The sequence below is a fragment of the Sardina pilchardus genome, chromosome 10 (assembly GCF_963854185.1).
Source record: "Sardina pilchardus chromosome 10, fSarPil1.1, whole genome shotgun sequence".
In the NCBI taxonomy this organism is placed as follows: Eukaryota; Metazoa; Chordata; class Actinopteri; order Clupeiformes; family Clupeidae; genus Sardina; species Sardina pilchardus.
The window spans coordinates 25,289,541-25,310,698 of NC_085003.1; the positions used below are offsets into that span (position 1 = coordinate 25,289,541).

A 21,158-nucleotide genomic window follows, 5' to 3' on the forward strand; every position below is an offset into this window, starting at 1 on the left:
ATACTAATGTATTTTTTACACCTTCCAATATTGTTTGTCATTTATTCATAACACAGTGGTAGGGGTTGGTGGCTTCAGAGCACACACACACTCATGCTTACTCAAAGTACCGACCTACAGTGGTAGCAACACAATTAGGTTTCCAAAACATAGACCCACAAGTAATATTCAGTAACAGCATTCAGGCTCAAAACTATCTGAATTATTTTCTCTACCCTTACACACTCACCCATCATCTTACGTGATTAATTCCCTTATTTCATCAAGGATCCGTTGTCAGTTTCCCCATAGTTCTGCATAGTGTGAGTAAGGAGAGGCGAGCAACAAGTCACTGATTAGAGAGGTCTGTTTATACACACATAAATATGGCTCCCAGTTGGTGCAATTTATTTACAAACTGTACAGTACATTCCTACTTGTTTCAGTACTTAAAAATACACAAATTCACATGGACACACAAAGAAAACCATATTAAGCCAAAAGCTGGCTGTAAGCGTGTCAAGAAGTACAAAGCGTCGTTGCAGATTATAAATTGCAGCCAGAATGCACAGTGAGGAGGAACCATGACGGAGATAATAGCAAATTCCCATTTTCCATCTTTACTTTCCCTTCATTACAAACAACTCATTGCAAATGTGAGCATTCCCAAATTACATATTGCTCTGTTACATATTTATAACTCATGGAATTCAGTAGATCAAAGACAACAAATCAGGGATTTTTTTTTTCAGTGACCTTTTAGTGTCATCGAGTGCCAGCACTCGTCATACTTATCATAATTCTCTCATTCGTCATTAGTAATTCACTCATTCATGCATCTTTGTGTTCGTTTCCAATCACAACTGTGTCTGTCTACAGACCAAAATGTACCCCTTTAAATTGCACAAGATTGGGGGTTGAATTTAGGCCAGGATGAAAACATCACACAAATGCATCGGTCTCAGTGGTGGAAATTCTTGACTGAGTTGAAATTAGCCACAGAAACCATCTCTCTGAACATTAGGGTCAGCATGACGGGAACAGCTTACACAGATTTATGGACCACCAAAAAATGTCTGAGTGCCTTTTGAAGAAAATAGCTGGTCTGATCAGAAAACATGATTGAGACAAAGAAGTTCTTTTGAGCCATTAACACTGTGGATGGATGGATGAATGCCAACACTATAAAGGGGAAGTGTCTCTTCAGTCATGGGATGGGCTTCAACCGCAAAACAGCTTTTATTTATGAGTCTTCGTGAAGTCTTGCAACCTCATGGCAGGTTCAATTCATGCTGAGGCCCAGACTGCACTCGCACGTAAAGTGCTTACTGCTCATGTGGTGAGGGTGGCCCTTCTCTGGGTATGGAAAAGAAGAAGCGCTGACAGCAGGGGTGAAAGGGACCCCAGGCGCGACAGATGGGGTCTGTCTGAACAGAACAGGAGGGTTAATCACCCCCCAAAAAATAGCCCATTCCACACCACTGGACTGGGACCAACTAAGACAACACACGTCTTTGTTTGAGACATGGGTTGCTTTGGAGCTGAGAGGAGCATTTAGACACACACACACACACACACAAATACATACCGATGAGTGCGGCCCAGAAATAGCAGTAAATGTGCCGAGGATTACACTTAATCTATAGCAAATCTCATCTAAAAGCTGGTGCAATCTAACTTAACCAAACAGCAAATGAACTCAAGTTCGGCAAACGCACACACATACTCACATGCGCACACACACACACACACACACACACACACACACAGACCAGGAACACCTGCTGATGAGGGCAGTCTGTTGCCACAATCTGGCCATCCAGACCACACAAGAGCAGTAGAACATTTCTTCCTTCTAAAAGAATTTCAAAAACACACACACACACACACACACACACACACACACACAGAAACACATGAGCACATCCATGTTGTCACATCAGAGTTGTAGTGCAGCTTTCATTGATTAGTGTCATAGAATCACATTCATGGAGATCTACCAGAAAACTAAACATAACGCCATAATCTTTAACAATTCACATGTATCCGTGTTCATTTACAAATCCTGTGTCCAAGAGAACCGTTGAATACCACACAAACTGTTACAAACAGGGTCTCCCCTCAGAGGAGAGGGACACTGGTGCAGACCCAACACTGGTGCAGGCACAACAAGTCACAGTCACAGCACTGTGAGCCAGTGAATAACAGTCCTGCACAATGCAGCTGTCCAAAAGACCTCACTCACCCCGGCATTTTGGCCCGGCACGGCCAAGGGTTTCTCAGAAGCTAATAAAGATGGCTTCCACAAAACAAACAAAAGGGAAGTCTGGCAAGAAGTGAGGAAATACCAGGACGAGAAAAGCCTCTCCTTCCTGTCAGGAGTGCTCTAGCTTTGAACAGCACAGCATCATGTCAGGGCCAGTAAGCCGTGTGCTATGGAACTGATTGAATAACTATGATTTGTCTTTCTAGCAGAAAGATACAGAAGAAAACACAACCTGAGAAAAACCCCGAAAAGATGTCAAGTCGACAGCATGGTCCCAGGCGCTTGCAGAGACGAAAATAACCTTACCGAAAGCAGAGAGGCAGAGTTGGGAATTCCCTTTTGAGGTGAAAACTGGAAAACCGGAAAATGACCTGATGTGTGTGTACAGTACAACCACATCTAGCTTGGGAATGACCATGGCCTATGAGTGGTGCCACGGTCCATCCAGATCATGTCCAGAGAGAGAGCTGCTGTCTACATGTTATACAGTATAGATGAAGACGATAATACAGAGGTGAGGTACTAAGCAATAGATTGAGTACACAGTATACATGATGGGCAGAGTTTGGAGACAGGAACCGCAGTAGAGTCGGAGTGTTACGCCCGCACGTTAACAGTCACGAGAAATCCAGCCGTATCGTTTGTTGTCAATGTCAAATGGGGGGTACAGGTTTGCGAGCGTAACGATCCACTGTATTTCCAATGTGGTGTGTCGACAGCTGTTTGTGTGTGTTTGTGTGTTTGTGCGTGTGTGTGTTTTGTGTGCGTGTGTGTGTGTGTGCGTGTGTGTGTGTGAGTGTGTGTGTGTGTGTGTTTTGTGTGTGTGTGTGTGTGTGTGTGTGTGTGTGTGTGTGTGTGTGACTGGGCGATCCATTAGTCCCAGGTAAATTGAAAGACCACAGAGCTAGACTGAGGAGAGAGGACAGGCACAAAGAGCAGTCCAGTCCACTGCCACAAAGCAGGACTCACCGTGGCTCAAGCTGGACAGACGGATATCTAGGGACAGAGGGATGAACAACAGCATTTAAGGATGGATGGAATAGCCCCCGGACTGCAGATGGATAGTTGGGGGGGGGGGGTTAGCTGTTAGCTCGCTAACCACACAAGCATACTGATCCGCCAGGCGTAACTGGTAAGGGCCTCACAGCACAGCGGAGAAGCAGAACAGCACATGATGATGGTGGGGTGGGGTGGGGTGGGGTGGAGGAGGTCCAGGCAGTTTCAGTGCTGGTCTGCAGGGGGGGGGCACACTTCTCCCCCAGCCCTGAGAGGAGGAGCTGGACAGGAGAGCTGGGAGTGCCGGGCAGTGTTCACATGTCCTGCCTTGCCTGTGGCCCAGAGAGGGAGGGAGGGAGGGAGGGAGGTCATGGAGAGAGAGAGAGAGAGAGAGTAGAGAAAGACAAAAACAACAAATACAAGAAAGAAAGGAAAACATGGCAAGAGGAAATAGTAAAAAGACGATGAGAGAAACCAAAATTATGAGGGAGAAGAAAACCCCTCTGTTCACCACAGTGTGGAGAGATCAAGAAAGAGAGAGGGAGGGATGTGTGTGTGCGTTTGTGCATTTGGTTGTGTGTATGTGTGTGTGTGTGTGTGTGTGTGTGTGTGTGTAAAGAAAGGCCGAGAGAACGTCCAGAAAGATGGGGGGAGGGGGGGGGGGTGCTGAGTGTCCCCCTCAGGGGCAGCAGGGGTTGTCGATGACCAGCATGACGTCGATGCCGTACACCTCCAGCAGGTCCACCAGGAAGCCGCGGTCCCCCTGCGGGTCCAAGCCCATGGCCCTCACGTGCTCCGTGGTCAGCGTGGGGTCCGAGCTCCCGGCCACCTCACACAGCGTCTGGAAGATCCGGTTATTCTGCTCCATGAAGAACCTGCAGAAGAGGAGAACCAGTACCGGTACTGTTACCTGTTAACCCGAAAGGAACCCTAGCGGTGAACTCTAGAGCTGAACTTTGAGGTGAAGCTGGAGTGTGTTTCCCAAAACCATAGTTGCTAACCTGTTAGCAACTTTGTTGGTTGCAATGCAATTTTCCAGTGCCAACCAACTAAGTTGCTAACTTAGTTAGCAACTATAATTTTGGGAAACACGGCCCTGAACAGCAGTAGTGAACACAGAGGCAGCAGCAGGAATGTTACACTGTGTGTACAGAAATGGAGAAGAGATCTGAGTTCTGTCGACAGTGAAAAATTATGAATATTTCATGTTTTGTCTCTGTTGACCATGAGATCATTGCTAAATAATGTGTTTTAACGGGGGCTGTTAAAACGCTTGTGCATTTAAAAAGTCTATTTGGTTGTGCCTTCATGCAGCAAATGTTTTGTTGTGAGCTGTGTGTGTGTTTGAGAGTGTGTGTGAGTGTGTGTGTGTGTGTGTGTGTGTGTGTGTGTGTGTGTGTGTGTGTATATGATTACTCACAGGATGAAGAGGTCCTCTTCATTAGCCCCGCAGTCTCCATCAACCTCCTGAGAGTACAGCAGTAACTGCCTGCAAACATGTAATAGCACCAACTCAATTAACAGCCTCAAACACTACGCCGTGGAACATCAACAACATTGCTTTCTGCATTACCATCCAACCATCATCACATGTGTGTGTGTGTGTGTGTGTGTGTGTGTGTGTGTGTGTGTGTGCTTGTGATGTGTATGTGTATGTGTATGTGTATGTGTATGTGTATGTGTATGTGTATGTGTATGTGTATGTGTGCGTGTTCGGGCATGTTTCTATGTTTCTCCAAGTTTGCAGCAGTGTTCAATATAATATACAGTAATACTGTAATATAGCCAGTCACATTATTTTACTGGGCTATTTATTATAGGTTTGGCTAGTTCCTTATCGAGATTGTTGATAAAAAGCCAGTTAAAATGAGCTTCCATTAGTCTGACCTGTTTTGGTCCACCTCTTAACACGGCCATATGTTCAAATGTAGGCTATAGCCTATTTCTATTTCTTTATGCAAAGGCTGACTGACTATCATTAGCTCTGAATGAACAAATAAGGCCATGGTGCTATTGAAGAAGAAATGTGTTAACAGAAGGCAGTGTGAACGTTATTTAAAATTATTTTGTCCTCCCACACTCCTCACACTCTCTATCCCCTTCTCCACTCACACTGCCTAATTTTTTTTGGGGAAGATCTCGTTTTCATTTGGTACTAAACGCTTCAACTGCTTGATTAACGCTGAAAGACAGAACATTGAGCTCTGGACGACAATATATTTTTTTGTTGGCCCAGCCTATAATTGACAACCATAAACGAATCCATAAATGAATGAAAATGTAGGCTACCTTCAGTCAAATGTTTCATGACTTTCTTCAGCTACAAACAGAATGTCAGGCCTCGGCCTTTAACAAGGCATTCAAAAGATCAAAAGTGCTGCCAATGAACTTGCCCATGCGTCACAATTTTCATCAAATAAGATATTAGTCTATAACTATACGTACACACCGCCGCCGACTTGAGCTTCCATGCGCCCCACATCAGAGTTCCAGCATGGTGCCGTTAAAGCCATATGAGTATGCCAGTGTGTTTCTCTAAAGGTCTGTGAGTTTGTAGTGGTGCTCTCTCTGAATTCAAACAAACGGCGCTGGTTGTCTTGTGTGTGTGTGTGTGTGTGTGTGTGTGTGTGTGTGTGTGTGTGTGTGTGTGTGTGTGTGTACCTCTGTTCGCTCAGTTTGCGGTACTTCTCCTTGTCGGCGCTGTTGAGGCGGAGTAGAGGCTGTAGGCTCTCTCTGTGTGTCCGCACATTCTGGTTGTCTATGTACAAGTCATACAGCTCCTTCTTCTCCTCAAAGATCTTCTCCGTAGTACCTGCTCTCCAACACACACGCACACGCACACACACACACACACACACACGCACACGCACACGCACACGCACACGCACACGCACACGCACACAGACACACAAACACACACACACAGTTAAAATTACAGTAGATCATTACTTGGAAAGCATGTTTGAAATACACTTACTCAATTTTCTCTGACTCGTGAGTTCTGCATTTGTGCGTGACTACATAAGGACATCAGTGTATGTGTGTGTGTGTGTGTGTGTGTGTGTGTGTGTCTGGATGTGCGTGTGAGAGAGAGTATTTTTGAAAGTGTGCACTCACAGGCTACGTATGACAGCTCTGTCTCCAGGGCAGTGATGTCAGCCACGTTGATGTAGAAAAAAGGGCGGAGCTCCGGCATCGAACCACCAATCCCAGGGATGGAGACGTTGGCAAGGCAACAGCAGCAGTACACTAAGCAGTTTTGGAATAAGTCGACCAATGAGAACAGCGCACTTCCAGCCCATGATAGCTAGACAGACTGAATTAAGCGTAAGCGATAAAATAATAATGGCCGACATTAAATATGAATCAAAGGGAAACTTTTTGACTACCATTCAGTAAGAAAGATAAGAAAGGGTGAAATGGTGCACTGGTGAATACATGTCTGTGTTTGTGCAGAGGTACATACAACATAAACAGAGTGTTTCTGCGTTCACACATACACATATTGTATACGAGCCTGTGTGTCCCCTCGGTAGCTGGCCATGTGCATGTCGTGTGTGTGCATGTCACCACTGTGGCTGTACATAAATCTGTGTGTAAGTGTGCTTGTTTCACTTCTGTAGAGGAGTGTGTGTGTGAATATGTGTCACCTCTGTAGCTTTACATGTGTATCTGTGTGTGTGTGTGTGTGTGTGTGTGTGTGTGTATGAGAGAAAGAGACACAGAGAGACAGCAAGAGTGAGTGAGTGAGTGAGTGAGTGAGTGAGTGAGTGAGTGAGTGAGTGAGTGAGTGAGTGAGTGAGTGAGTGAGTGAGTGAGTGAGTGAGTGAGTGAGTGTGTGTGTGTGTGTGTGTGTGTGTGTGTGTGTGTGTGTGTGTGTGCGCGCATGTCTCACCTCTGTAGCAGACCACACCAACCGGAGGTGGTGAGAAGATGAGGATGCGTTTCCGTAGCAGAGCGAACTTCCACAGGACCATGATTTGCTCTCCAAAGAACCGGATGAACTGAGACATGCACCCTGCTGGGTGAGTGATCTAAGGGGGGAAAACATGTGCGCGCACACACACACACACACACACACACACACAGTAACAGTCACACATACAAAAATATTATAGTCGGTTTGGGAGGCTGGTTCCTTTCATTCTAATTGCAGCATCCTGGTGTGAGAAGTGGAGGTTAAAAAAAGATGTTAACCCACTAGAGTACCATCAGGACAATGCAGACCACACACACACACACACACACACATACTGACCTTCATCTCGGGGTGCATGCAGCGGTTGACCATGGTGGTGAGTGCACTGGTCGGACAGGAAGTGACCAGGCCATTTCCTCCTGGAGGAAGAATGGCCTTTTTATCCTCATAGAAGGCCTCCAGAGGAGAGTACTGGCCAGGACACTTCAGCTGATGCCTATGTGTACACACACACACACACACACACACACACACACACACACACACACACACACACACACACACACACACACACACACACACACACACACACACACACACACACACACACACACACACACACACACACACACACACACACACACACACACACAGTTTGACCAGTTTCTATAAAAACACACAATCAGAACTGTGTGTGCCTAAATGTCTGTTATATGTACTTGTTCAACAGGGTGTGTATCTTCTTGGAGTCAGTATAACTGCACTTATTTGTGCTTTATCAACAACAAGCTGGACTTATTTCAAAGTTTCAGGTTTGTTCAGATTAGTCGACTAATTGAAAAATGAATCGAAAGATTGGTCGTCAGAAAATGAGTCGTTAGTTGCAGCATGGTAGTTATTCTTACTTATCTTTTTATAGAGGAGACATTTTTGCTTGACTCCCTCTTGAGGGGAGAGTCATTAAAACAAAAAAGGCTGATAAAAAAAAAATCAGCAGCACATTTCATTCAAGGAATCTGAGACTATACTCAGTAGAGTTGAAGGGTACATCAATAGCTTCAAGGCTCTAAAAGGCTTCTTTGGTATACCCAGCCGCCAGCATTAATTCCTGAGAGGAGCAGTGCATGTTTGTACGAGTATCTGTTCTCCAAACTCTGTTGATTCTTCTGCAGCTTCTCTTCATTCACTTTCTACTGGGCCCCCTTCTGCTACTCCTTCTGCCATGTTCCTCTGTCGTTTTGCCTAAATTTACATCTTACTGAGCTTTTGACTTGAGAGTGAGGTTTGTTCCATGGTGGCCACCGTCACAACTGTCCCACTGCCCTGCTGCTTGCAGTCAGCCACAGAAGCAGCGAGGAGGTTGTTAGGATGTCCTCCCTATGAGATCAGCGTGGCATTACAGCCCAACTGCTGGTGACTACTGACACTTTCCGGTGGACACCTGGAGTTTGTGTTTTCACTCCAGCGGTCTGACCCACCTACACAAGTTCGAACTATGTTTAGCTCGAAAGAGACAAACGACCACTTCCCCTCTGAAATCACCTCGTCCAAAGTTCTGTGCTATGGCGGTCTAGCATGCTGTGTGGGAAAGGCAAACTTGAGACGTTCTCTCGTTGATGATTTATCAAGGTGCATCCCTTTACTTGGAGTGTGCTGGCAGAAGCCTACGCTCTGAGGAACATATCACCAGTCAAGCGCTTCAAATCCACATCTCCATAAGATCCAGTCACCTCAGCCTAGTGAGTCAGCGCTCATGTTTAACAGATGAGCGGATACAGCAGAGAGAGAGAGGGATGAGAGGACAGGAGAAGAGAGGAGAGGAACAAGGGAGTGCGTGAAGGTGTGAGATAAGATGGGGGCGAGGTGGAAAGGCGAGAATGAGAGCGGAGACAATGAGCATCAGAACACCGCCTGACGGCATCGTTAGCATAGCGACTAGTCCTGCCAGAGAGCCGCACATACTGGGCCAGGCCTGGCCCGGTTCTGATGCCGACCAGCTGGATCAGGACCAGATCCGCTCCCAAGTCAGAAATGAATCCTGCAATGTGCGGAACGAGCTCAAGCTCCAGACAAAATGGGTTCGGCCAGAGAATGACTGGAAGAGCAGAGCTAAAGATGGTATTGATACAGTATGTAACAGAGGCTTTTGTTGAAAATGACAACGACTTGAATTTCCCCTTGGGGATCAATAAAGTATCTATCTATCTATCTATGACTTGCAACAGCGAGTTTGGGAATTGAGCCCAAGTCGAACCGATTGTTAGACAGTGACGTTACCGATGCTCCTCAATGATAGCTAAATGGACAAAGCATCAGAGTTCCAAAAAGAAAGCCTGTGTGACAATCAGGTTTTAGGATCATTTTTAGCTTCACCTGATTTTTAGACCGCATCACCAAGTGAAAGGTCCAGGTCTTTGGGTAAATCTCAAACATACAGTATGTTTCTGCGACTGTGCTCACATGGCTATTCAGTTAAAACATGCCTCCTTGTTTCAGCTTTTGTCAGGGCAAGTCAAAAGGGATAAGCGATAAGCATGTTCAATTTCTTCTAATTGTGTTTATCCAGACAACGGTATTGATTCACTCACCGAACCTGGTTCTCCAGAAAATGCATGTAGCGGTAGAGCAGGGTGTATGAGGGGGACAAAATCCCCACGGACTTCATCCGTGCCCCTCTCTCCAGCTCACTCTCCACCGGCATGTTGGCAAAGCATGCCAGCCCAAAGTATGAGCCTTTCCGGAAGTATCTGGAGAGAGAGAGAGAGAGTGAGAGAGACAGACATTTCAACATTTCAGCAATGCAATAATATTTGTCATGCTAAAAAAGCACACTTGAACTTGAACTTGAACTTGAGAGAGAGAGAGAGGGACAGAGAGACAGAGAGAGACAGAGACAGAGAGGACGCAGACAGACATTTCCCATAGTCACTCTGTGCCTGTGACCTTACTGTACATAGATAAATAGGATACATGAGAATGCAGAAGTCCATCACACGAATCTACACATCCTGTGTTGTGGCTGACTTCCCTATCTAAGAACACAAAAACACTGACATTATAAGAGCATAGGATGACAGAGAGAACAGGATGACAGGAGACTGTGCTGCCTCGCATGGACTCTTACATGAAATCGCTGGCGATTCTGTGGGAGCCACTGGCCATGGATTTGAATTCCACGCCGTCCAAGTCCATATCCTGAGGAAGGCACCATTCCACCATGTTACCTGGAAATGAAACAGCATCGGCTGGCATTAGAGAGTGAGTGCAGAGAGAGGGTGCCTCTCAACATCTCTCCTCGATCCTCCAGGCTCGTTCCCACTGATCTATAACTAACGCTGGATAGACTATCCCATTGTTGCCGCCCCATCATTCTTTATGTAGATCAGTGAGGACAAGGACCGAGGAAGGAAGGGGGGGATGTATAAAGGCGAATGAAAGGCACCCAGAGTGTCTGCCTGGCATTATGGAGATTCGGGTTACGGGGTTAATAATACAATTCAGATATAATCGAAAGAGGTGAGTGCCTATTTTGCCCTGCAATTGCAATTGATTTCTTTTTCTACCATTGCCCAAAGACGGAACTAACTCAACTTTCTTGCTAAAACCTCAGACCTGTGGAAACATAAAGAGGAACTAAGGCAGAGAAAATGCAAGTTGTGTGTCACCAGAGTTCCGCCGTTATTGGACCGTAATGGCATGACTCAAGAGAGATGGTGAGCAAGTGATTACTCTGTAATGACTTTTCCGAGGTTATCCTCAGACAGAGTTCCTTTTGGAGGAAAAAATGAAGTGCTTGTAAAACTGCTACTGTAGAGTTTGCAAGATTGAATTAGATCATTAATGTCTGGATGCACTAATGATAAGGCAATAATGTTGCACTCCTATGTGGATGCTGATGAAGAGACCCAAAATGAAGATATCCTTGCATGAACTTCCATACATGCCATGCATTGATAACTTGCTCAGTCTCTCTATTCAGATACAGATGTCCATCAATGTACATCTGCTCAACATTTCACAGACTAGAGTTGCTTACTTTACTTTACTTTACTTTACTTTACTTTACTCTACAGAGAGAACTGATTTAGTTAAGCTTGCAAGTCTCGAAAGATCTTGGCCAAAACACCTGTGGACAGGCTTCAGACAGTCCACCATGGGAACCTCATTCTGGTGAAGGCCCAGGCATTTCTTTCTGTTAAATTTCAGTGAGAGTTCAATGCCCAGACACTGAAGAAAAAAGGCAGAATCAGCAGGGTTGTTTCAGGGCTGTAACTTCAATCTGATCTTCACTCTTCTGGATGAGCTCACAGCCAGGGGCCATCCAATCGAATATAGGCTGTGTTTCACTAAAAGGTCACAAGCAATGATGAGCATGCTCTTGCATGTTCCCTGTGGTGTGGTTGTCTTATGGCAGATGCAATAACACACACATCCTCCTCCATATTTCATCCTTCATACTCACACTGAAGTGTCAGTTTTCTGGGGCCAAACATTCTGGTAGGCTACTTGCTTCGGGTACCAGCCTTACACCATAACTAAAAAAAGTAGCTGTTGTTGGAAAGATTAGGCTACAGCTGGGCATAAGAAAGCTACCTTCTAAATGATTAAGTGAAGAAGAAGTATGAACTTAAGTGAGTCAATACCGTTTACAAAAGTGCTCTAAAGTCAACATGGTCAGTGCAGTAACTTGCTTTTCGTCATGCGAGTCAAACGGATCTTCTTGTGGGGTTCCACTACTTTGGAGTGGACAGCACTTGAGCTGAACAGGTGTGAAAGCGTCCGAAAGCTAATTAGATTGCTTCAAAGTCCAAAACATAAAACACTGACACTAGAATTGATTATCCCTGGTTCCTAGCCCATCCCACACACATCCTGGTTAAGGGGATTTATCCTGTTAAGTCCCTCCTCACCACACGATGATTAATAACACTGTTAACATTTGCCTAGTTTATTTTTCCATATCTTATTTGAACTGCGTGATGAAATGTTTTACGTCAGGTAAGATAAGCACAGCGAGGCCAGAGAACTTGCTACGGCTGATGTTATAGCAACGTCATGCTATAGGAGGCTATGCTGCCTGTCACACTTGCCGCCTAATCGCAGAATCGTTTGTTTAGCCGTTTACCATCAGTCTCACCTGATCTGGTATCAAAGGTGACGACAAACACGGAGATAATTTGGTCCTTTTCCTCCCATCCGGTTACTGCGCGGTCCTTAACGCACAGTCCCGGGAATGTACTGTCCCGCTCGTCGGGGCTCTCAGCATCGCCTCCTAGTCCACCCTGCTTGGATGGCGAGCTCGAGTCCCTGCTAGTAACAGCTGCTACAGCCGTCGGAGCCCCGGGACTGGTATTCCATCCAGCTACGGGGATCGAGTTGTCTGCGGGTTGGCAATTAGACGGACTGGACCGCAACTCGTTTTCCTCCTGTGAAGACGGAACTGTCGGAACCGGTTCGGGCGGTGGAACCTCCTCCCAGTCCAGGAGCGGAGCGCGATCCGACTGCTCCACCATGGTGCTCGGCTACGATTTCTTCAAAGACGGGAACAATTTCGGCTTCGTTCGATGTACAACTAACGTATGCAAACACGGGTAACGCGGTTGTAAGGAAATTAAAGATGGTGCGCCGATCATTCAAATGCAATTTTGTCATACCACAGACGGGGACTTGCTGTCACCCACTGCTCCAACGGAGTGTTTTGATCACGTCACACACTTCCGCTCACGTGTTTTCTAGGCTTCATGGTTCACAGCTCAATATTTGAGTTTCTCTGCCAAGCATTGCATAAAGGCGTACGTACGTGGCTACAATGTAGCCTATAGAACAAATAGAACAAAAAACAGCTTCCACCGAATGGCTGAAAGTAGCAAGTTGAATACATTGTTGCAGTCAAACAGAAACAATGATGCACAAAACAGTACTACAGACGTCTTTGCCATAGGCTATATTCTGTCATGATATTATCAGATGATATGGTTTAGCTATATATATCTGTTTACTCGACTTGAATATTTTTACACTTTTTAAAAACACCCAACGGCCCAAAAAACAGGTGCAAATATGAAACCCATCAAACGCGTGACAGGTGACGTAGCTATTTTGATAAATCTCCCCCGCTCATTAACATACCTGGCGGGAACGTGGGCGTCAGGTGTGGTTGTCCATTTGGTGAGTATGGTGTGAAACCTCTTCATCTCATTACATTTTGTGTTGGCTAGTAACAATTCCTCACGAAGTAGCCTAGGCATAACTCCAAAACGTTTTATAGTTAGTAGTGTAGTGTGTTTTGGGAGGAACTCGATGAGGTGGCACAGATGGGCCTACTTTTTCCCGACAAAATTTAATTCTTTAGGAGCTGAAGGCTCATGTCGGGATGTCTGATTCCTTACAACTCTGATAGCTAGCCTAACTGATGAAAAATAGCTAGCCTAATGCAGGATGTGCTAATTCTAAGAAGGCTAAACTAGACTGGATCTGCTCCCAGCTACTTCAGTTCTTTAATCACGATGTACATTCCCAACCGCCCATTGCGATCTTCTGAGGAGCGTCTGTTATGTCGACCAACCATACATGCTAGGTCAAATTGTAGATCCTATTCTTCAGTGGTTCCATGTTGGTGGAATGAGTTGCCCAGTGCTCTCCGTTCCAGCAACAGCTTTGGATCTTTTAAGAGGGGTCTTAAGGCATATTTATTTAATATGCACTTAGTCCTTTGAGTTTGTGATGTGTTATGGTTTGTATAATAGTATTGTTTTGTTATAATTTGTCTATTGATAGAATTTGAAATTTATTTAGCTATTGTCCTTAAATTTAGCCATACCATGCTTTAGTTATTATTATCATATATAATTAACTGAGTGACTTATTTGATTGCTATTCTCATTTCACTGTTTTATTTCTCATTAGGTTAGTGCTTAAAATTATTGTTCTACTTATAATATTACTATTCTCCCTAGTTTGTAATTGTTCACTGTTAATTTAATTTGTATTGTTATTTATTTGTATGTCGCTTTGGACAAAGGCGTCTGCTAAATAACCATAGCCATAGCCATAGCCATAGCCATAGCCATAGCCATAGACTGATTTTACATGATCTAGACAGCAGCTGTGACGTGGCTTCATAGCTGCTCGTTTGTTTAGGTGAAACTGTCCCTTCCTTACACAACTTATAGGTAACCTTAATTACTGCAGGATTCCCATTCTACAATCAGTTTCATCACCCTAAATGTATGGGTTAGTTTGTCCAGGCAACTTTCTGTAATCTAATCCTGTAGTCTACTAATCCTACAGGGTGGTAGGCCTTTTGTGCCAGTGCATGCAACTAAGATTTATGAATCAAGATGGGTCAAGGTATAGAATGTAATAGCAACAGATCGACACCGACTATGCTGAAATATCTTTGAAACTTGTACACATTTTTTTTTATATGACCCTACATCTAGCAGACCATCTGGAGCAGGCATGGCACGTTCAGGTGACCGATTGCTGCAGCCCCTCTGCTTCTCCAGCTGTGGAGAGGAGGACAGCAGCGATAGCTCGTCGGAGGACTGGGCCCCGGTCCGGAGGAGCCCCGGTTTCAGGAGGAGCCCCAGCTATAGCCGAAGCCCCAACTATAGCAGAAGCCCCAGCTATAGCAGAAGCCCCAGCTTTAGGAGCCCTGTCCAGAGCCCGTCCTCGGCCTGTCGCACCCCCAGGGTCCAACGGCACCGCCAGCGCAGTGTCCCCGTGTCTCCCTCCTGCTCCAGCTCGCCCATCCCTTACGCCGCCTGGAACAAGCTGAGGCTGTGTGAGTCACCCTACACACCAAAGGTAAATCTGGCAATCAATGGGGTACATGCAAATGTGCAGTTCATTCATACATAGTCACAAAATGACACCATACAAAAACAGTGTTCATTTATTGTAATTTGGGTAGTCGGTGCAATCCTCTTTCATGGCATCAGTTGATGGGCTTGGTTCTATCCCCACTATAGGTTCCATACTAAATCCCTCTGAAGTGGATCCTCTGTAAGATTAGTGAAATACCTCAGTCTTGGGTTAACCACTAGCCAATTCAATTCATACTGTTATCTTAAGCTTATTTTGAGAATTAGGCAAGAAGCTAAAGGTTGGGACTAAATCCTGTTAACATCATTTTTTCATCAATAAACAAACTCTTAAGTTTGCCACAAATAAAACTCTACTCTAGTCCACTCTAAGACTACGTGATATTTTCAGAAATCCACACCCTCATATTTTAGTCCGTTTAGGCAGATGACCGGACTACCTAACTGAATCGATGCAGAGCCCGAGGTCAGTTAAATGGAAATCTAATACTGTTAATCTAATAGTGTGGTCTTGGTATCTCCTGCTCCAGAGTCTGCTGTCCAAAGCTGCCCAGCCCAGCTCTTGCAGCAGACCTCCCAACAGCCAGAGGGCGCTACGCTTTTCCTCCTCCTCCTCCCGTGAGCCCCTCAGCCGTCTCCCCTCGGTCAACGTCAACCCCTTCACCCCCGACACCGTCCGCAGGACCAGTGAGCACTACAAGAGGAAGAGCCGGCGGAGTGATGATGATGACGGTGATGACTGCCATAGGTACTGTGGAGAATGGACTGAAGAGCAGGGACCTGGAGACTTTTCATTTTTGTTTTCTTTTTCTGTCGATGAACTATAAGGCTTATTGGTGTACTCTTATTATTATTTAGATCAAGAGATGGCCAGAGTTCATCAGATGAGGAATATTGTATGCCTCTGAAGGTATGGCTTAATGTTTATACTTAATACATGAATTAAGCAGGCTGATTTTGTTCCAATGATACTTATTGGTAGGCCTAAATATATCCATTTGTATTGGCTCACTTCAATCATTTTAGCATGCTAGTCTTTGGCAGCTGATTTGTGCCATCATGCAAAGTCATCTTTGGCCCGCTCTCCTGTTGGTTAGACCTTGTTTTTCTCTTGACTTCTCTCACTGCTCCCCTCCTCTCCCCTGTCTGTGTGCGTGTGCTGCATCGTCACCAGAGACCCGCTGTGCAGGCGCTGATGCTCTCCCGTTACGAGAGCGAGTTCCTGGAGCTCGGGAGGCTGGGCGTGGGCGAGTTTGGTGCCGTGTACAAGTGCGTGAAGAGGCTGGACGGCTGTCTCTACGCCATCAAGCGCTCCCGCCATCCTCTCGCTGGCTCGGCCAATGAGTGAGTCATGCACACACACGTCTGCGTATGTGACGTGTGTGACGGGATAACACTGATGTCGTCATTGATAATAAATACTTTTCTGCCATCATTTCCTCCGTCTGTTTTTGCTTGATGTATTAAAGTAAAGAGATAAAATGTTGCTGATTGGATGAACGAGCCAGCAGCGTTTGTTCAGATGTGATGCTTGAGGCTGTGTACATGACACTTTTATCCTCTATTTATTTAGTTTGTTTGTTTGTTTGTTTGTTTGTTGTGCTGTGCAGACAGCTGGCTCTGAAGGAGGTGTATGCCCATGCCGTGTTGGGCCACCACCCACACGTGGTCCGCTATTACTCCGCCTGGGCAGAGGAGGACCACATGATCATTCAGAATGAATACTGTGATGGTAGGCTTATCGCACTTACAAGCTTTTTCCTCATATTCACCACACAATGTGACTGTTTTTCTTTATACGTTAGTTTATTTAGTGTATCTACGTGATTTTAATAATGATTGCCATTGAACTGTTTTCTCATGTGTTGGTAAAGTGGTAAGATTCAGTGGCACTTCAGTGGTATTGTTTAACTCTGTATGCAAAAATGTGCAATTCTGAGTAATGGCAAGTGTTGTGGTCTCTCTTTTCTGTGTGCCCAAACAGGTGGAAGTCTCCTGGATGTCATTACAGAAAAAGAACAGCAGGGGGAGTACTTTAACGAGCCCGAGCTGAAGGATTTGCTACTGCAGGTGTCCATGGGCCTGAAGTACATCCACAGCTCTGGCCTAGTGCATCTGGATATTAAACCCAGTAAGTCACAACCATGGTCTGTTCTAGGCCCTTTTCTTCTATCCATCAATCTCGCCAGTTTCCACTTTACAGCCTTATTACTGCAGGGGGAGATTTCCAGCTTTACTATTTAAATGAGCTACCCTGGACACTTAGTATGTACAGCATGTATGCACACTAAATGTTTTGTTTGTAGTGGTTTAAGGAAGCATATGTTGTGTGCAGGCAACATCTTCGTGTGTCTGCGGCCTGGCTCTAGTGCAGGAGGAGAGGGGGACAGCGAGGAAGAGGAGGATGTGTACCCTTCATCAGGCGTGGTTTACAAGATTGGTACTGTGTGATGCTTATTTTAGTTCATATGCCATTCATCAGGTGCTCACTTGTTGTGAACCACTGTTGTGAAGGCTTTACTTTTTAAAAAGATTTAAAAAGATTTTTTTTTTTTTTAAATGTATTTGTGGCACAGTAATGCTTCACAGATCTGCATAAAGGCAATGTAAACACAAAATATGAAGTAATTGGCCAGTGATGGTTCTCCTGATGTGGACACAGGAAATTGTGTTCTTGAGTAACCTAGGCAACATGTGGTAATGTCTTACCAAAGATTGTTAAGGTGGAGCAAGATCATTCAACAGAAGCCACTTCTGGGAACCTGGATCACACAAAACTCCCCTTTATGCAGAGCATAGGCCATAGACTTCCCAGAAGTGGCTTCTGATGGAAGTATTTTGATTTGCCTTAATCTGTGGTCTTACCTGGTGCTGCTGTTCCTCAGGTGACCTGGGCCATGTGACGTCCACCTCCAATACCCAGGTGGAAGAGGGAGACAGTCGCTTCCTGGCCAAGGAGATTTTGAATGAGGTGAACGAGTTGGTGCTGATAGGGATTTAGCACATACTGTAGCTGCTTCTTAAAACAGACAGCTTCTGACTGAAGATTGGACTAGTTCCAAATTAAAGGTGAACTATGCAAGGTTTTTTTTTTTTAGCTTAATTTACCTTAACTGATCAGCTTCGGATTCATTGGAATGGTTATTTGACTTATTCCGGGTTGAATGATGGCGGCCTCGCTTCCCCCTAGTGCCTATGAGTGGAAAAACACACAAGTTTGTGCCACCGGGGCCTGTGGCATGACATACAGAAAGTTTTGCAGCCTCACGATCATGCTCATGAAAAGGCAGACTGACCGATTGAGGAGTGTTGTAAAATATACACGCTAAAGCTGTAGCAGAAGCTCTACAGAGAGACTTGCAAGCGTAAAAAACGAGAAAACAGAGAAGAAATCGCCAAACCTGCATAGTTCCTCTTTAAACTGTTCTTCTATAGCAGCTACTTTCAGTCTTGGTCAGTCGCTAGTGCACTACAGCCTATTATATCTGAACTTTACAAAGGCTATTATTATTCCTTTTACCAGTAAAGAGGAAGAACCCATTTAAATGTTACAAACGATCCCTTAAAAAGGCTTAATATAAACTTACAATAAACTCTTTAGAAATGCACAACCAGTGGTCTGCTTTGGTTGGAACTGGTTCTTCACCAAGCCCTGAGTTTATTAAGATGAGTGTGTGTGTGTGACATGCTTCCAGGTTTGCCTCTTCTACTGTAGTTCTGAACTCTGAACTGCCTCGGGTCACTCTGCCTTTCAGGACTACGGCGAGCTGCCCAAGGCAGACATCTTTGCTCTAGGTCTGACGGCACTGCTGGCCGCCGGCGCCCCACCGCTGCCCCAGAATGGAGATGAGTGGCACCGCCTGCGCCAAGCTCACCTGCCCGTCCTACCACAGAAGCTCTCCACGGCCTTCACCTGTCTCCTACGGGTAGGCACAATCAGTTCACTAAGCCCAGAATGAGTCCCTAAACCCAACTGCAATTGCTGTTAGGGGATACCTGAAGTGTGTGTTTCTATGAATATGTGGCATGGCATGGCATGCCTCTATGTGATGACAGTTTAAGTACTGTCTCTGGTATTTATTTAATACGGTTTTATGTTTCTGATTATTATTGCACTAGGGCCTGCTGGACCCTGATCCTGTGTTGCGTCCGTCTGCATATGTGCTCTGCAAGCACCCTTTGCTGAGGAGGGAGAGGGCTGGCAAGATAGCTGCAGAGCTGCGCAAGGAGCTGAACGTGGAGAAGTTCAGGACTGCCATGCTAGAAAGGTCAGTCGGGGTTCAAAGATCAAGAGGTCAAGCATTAGGTTTTAGGGTGTTGTTTGTTCAGGTTTGAAGGTCAGTACACTTACAAATGAAGAACAAGTGCATTGGTGCCCCAGACTGGAAATTTGATAGAAGTAGTCTTCACATGTGATATTGCAATACCTGAACTGTGCGAGAGTTCAATGTGTTTAATACTCAGATGTCCAGAAGGGGGAAGTATTGCTATTCGTAATCAGGCTTTCAGTCAGGTAGTTGATCTGAGCGGAGGACAACTGGTCTGTAACTGCGTGGACAGAGCTGCACGTGCACACTGCAGTTAGAGACAAAGACTAGATCATTGGTGAATGTCATACATTCTGTTGGTTGATTTAATACTTTTGGTTGGTTGGTTTAATACTTTTTATCATTAAAAGTGAGTGCAGAAATCTGCTAGCAGTTGTTTCACAAGTGCACAGAAATGGCACTTGAGGGTGAGCTGGAGGATATAGACTGAAGGACATACATGTAGGCATGTGCAAGCTGGTACAGTACATTTGAGAACAGACAAAGTTTTGCATTGGAGCAGAACAAATATGTATGCAACAAGGGCCTAACTGCGAGACAAAAGGTATGATTTGATGGAAAACATGGCAAAATAGGCTGTGAAATTAACACGTTTTACAATACTGCAGTATTTATGTAGACTGCATGCCCGCCACTAAAGAATATGGACAGTGCTTTTGTCTAATCATATGTACGTTCATGATCTAGTGTGAAATATTCTGTTCTATGTTTTGTCCCTCCACAGGGAGCTGAAGGAGGCCAGGATGGCTGCATTGTCTCCCCAGCAGAGTGCTACGTCCGTGGGCCACCGTGACAAGACAGGCCCTCTACCCAAAACAGGTCGGCGGCTCGTGGGTCGGAATGCTTCAAGGTCCGTGAGCTTCGGTGGCGTGAGGCGCTGAGTCCTCTTTTTACGGCATTGTTGGACTTGTAGTTTTTAATTACAAAGCTCTTATTTGTATGCATATCTGAAAATACAGCTGCCATACATGGTATAGTGGAACTTGACAGAGTGTGTATTAGCATTCACCAGAGTGCACAATGAGTTGGAAATATGGACACCTAGTATGTTACTGGTATGCTGTGATGAGTTGGTGTGTTTTAATCACTGAGTGGGTTTGAGTTTTCCCTGTTTATGTGTGCTAGTTGTTTTTATATGGTGTGCATTTGCCTTTCACGGGGAACCTTGGCATTAGCAATTGTCCATTAAGAAATCTTGCAGACCTGAGTGTGGCCTGTAACTTTTGACTGATGTGTTTTTTTTTAACCATGTAAATAAACTGTAAATAAATTTTAGAGTTTTATCAGGATTCTTTGTGTTCAGTTTCATGCTGGTATATTCTGATAATGGAAAACGAGTTTGAAAGAAGGAAGTCGAGATATCACAAATGGGGATTTTCCCAGACACCATTTCAACGTTGGTGCAAGCAAGTGCATCCTCGAGATATGTGCCCATGTAGGATGTATGTTGCAGATTTGCGCAGTGAAGATTTTAATGTCGTTTTAAAACTAAACTAAATGTAGTGCAAAATAGACAGGTCCAGGAGTTTGTTTAGTGTGTCCTACACGTGTTTACATCACATGTAAAATGTGCAGAAGCGATAGATTTGGGATGATACTGTTATCATGTTTTCATGATCATGTTGCTTTCATTCAGTAATGCATTCATGCAGCTTGGGACGTTTTAGTAGGCCTACTTATTTCCTCGGTTGAGTGTTCCTGAGTTTCACGTCATCTCATTTACACATTAGACTTTGTGAAATGTTATGTAGCACTATTATTTACTATTATGTAAATCGTGTAAATGTACTATTATACAGAACAGAACTGAACAGAAACTCGTCTTCGTGTCGGCTTTTCTTGTT

The 21,158-nt window shown here is 45.0% G+C and overlaps 2 protein-coding genes across 5 annotated transcripts; one reads left to right on the top strand and one right to left on the bottom strand.

The window, feature by feature from the left end:
- Positions 1-348: 348 nt before the first annotated feature.
- On the bottom strand, positions 349-12,673 carry dennd11 (DENN domain containing 11). The gene is made up of 9 exons (XM_062547260.1): positions 12,298-12,673; positions 10,285-10,384; positions 9,749-9,907; positions 7,500-7,656; positions 7,137-7,275; positions 6,359-6,490; positions 5,903-6,053; positions 4,662-4,730; positions 349-4,116 (listed from the first exon to the last, which is right to left on the bottom strand). Exons 1-9 carry the CDS (start codon positions 12,671-12,673, stop codon positions 3,921-3,923), a joined length of 1,479 nt encoding a protein of 492 aa, XP_062403244.1. The 3' UTR covers positions 349-3,920.
- On the top strand, positions 12,657-20,603 carry wee2 (WEE2 oocyte meiosis inhibiting kinase). 4 transcript variants are annotated; one of them, XM_062547255.1, is made up of 12 exons: positions 12,657-12,751; positions 14,603-14,969; positions 15,517-15,734; positions 15,845-15,896; positions 16,161-16,330; positions 16,597-16,718; positions 16,971-17,117; positions 17,322-17,426; positions 17,872-17,957; positions 18,742-18,912; positions 19,106-19,254; positions 20,039-20,603. In XM_062547255.1, exons 1-12 carry the CDS (start codon positions 12,672-12,674, stop codon positions 20,193-20,195), a joined length of 1,824 nt encoding a protein of 607 aa, XP_062403239.1. In that variant the 5' UTR covers positions 12,657-12,671; the 3' UTR covers positions 20,196-20,603. The 4 variants fall into 4 exon arrangements, with proteins under 4 accessions (XP_062403239.1, XP_062403240.1, XP_062403241.1 ...); XM_062547256.1 differs by lacking the exon at positions 12,657-12,751 and adding an exon at positions 13,176-13,328; XM_062547257.1 differs by lacking the exon at positions 12,657-12,751 and adding an exon at positions 13,268-13,328 and having other exon boundaries at positions 14,606-14,969.
- The last annotated feature ends 555 nt before the right edge of the window (positions 20,604-21,158 follow it).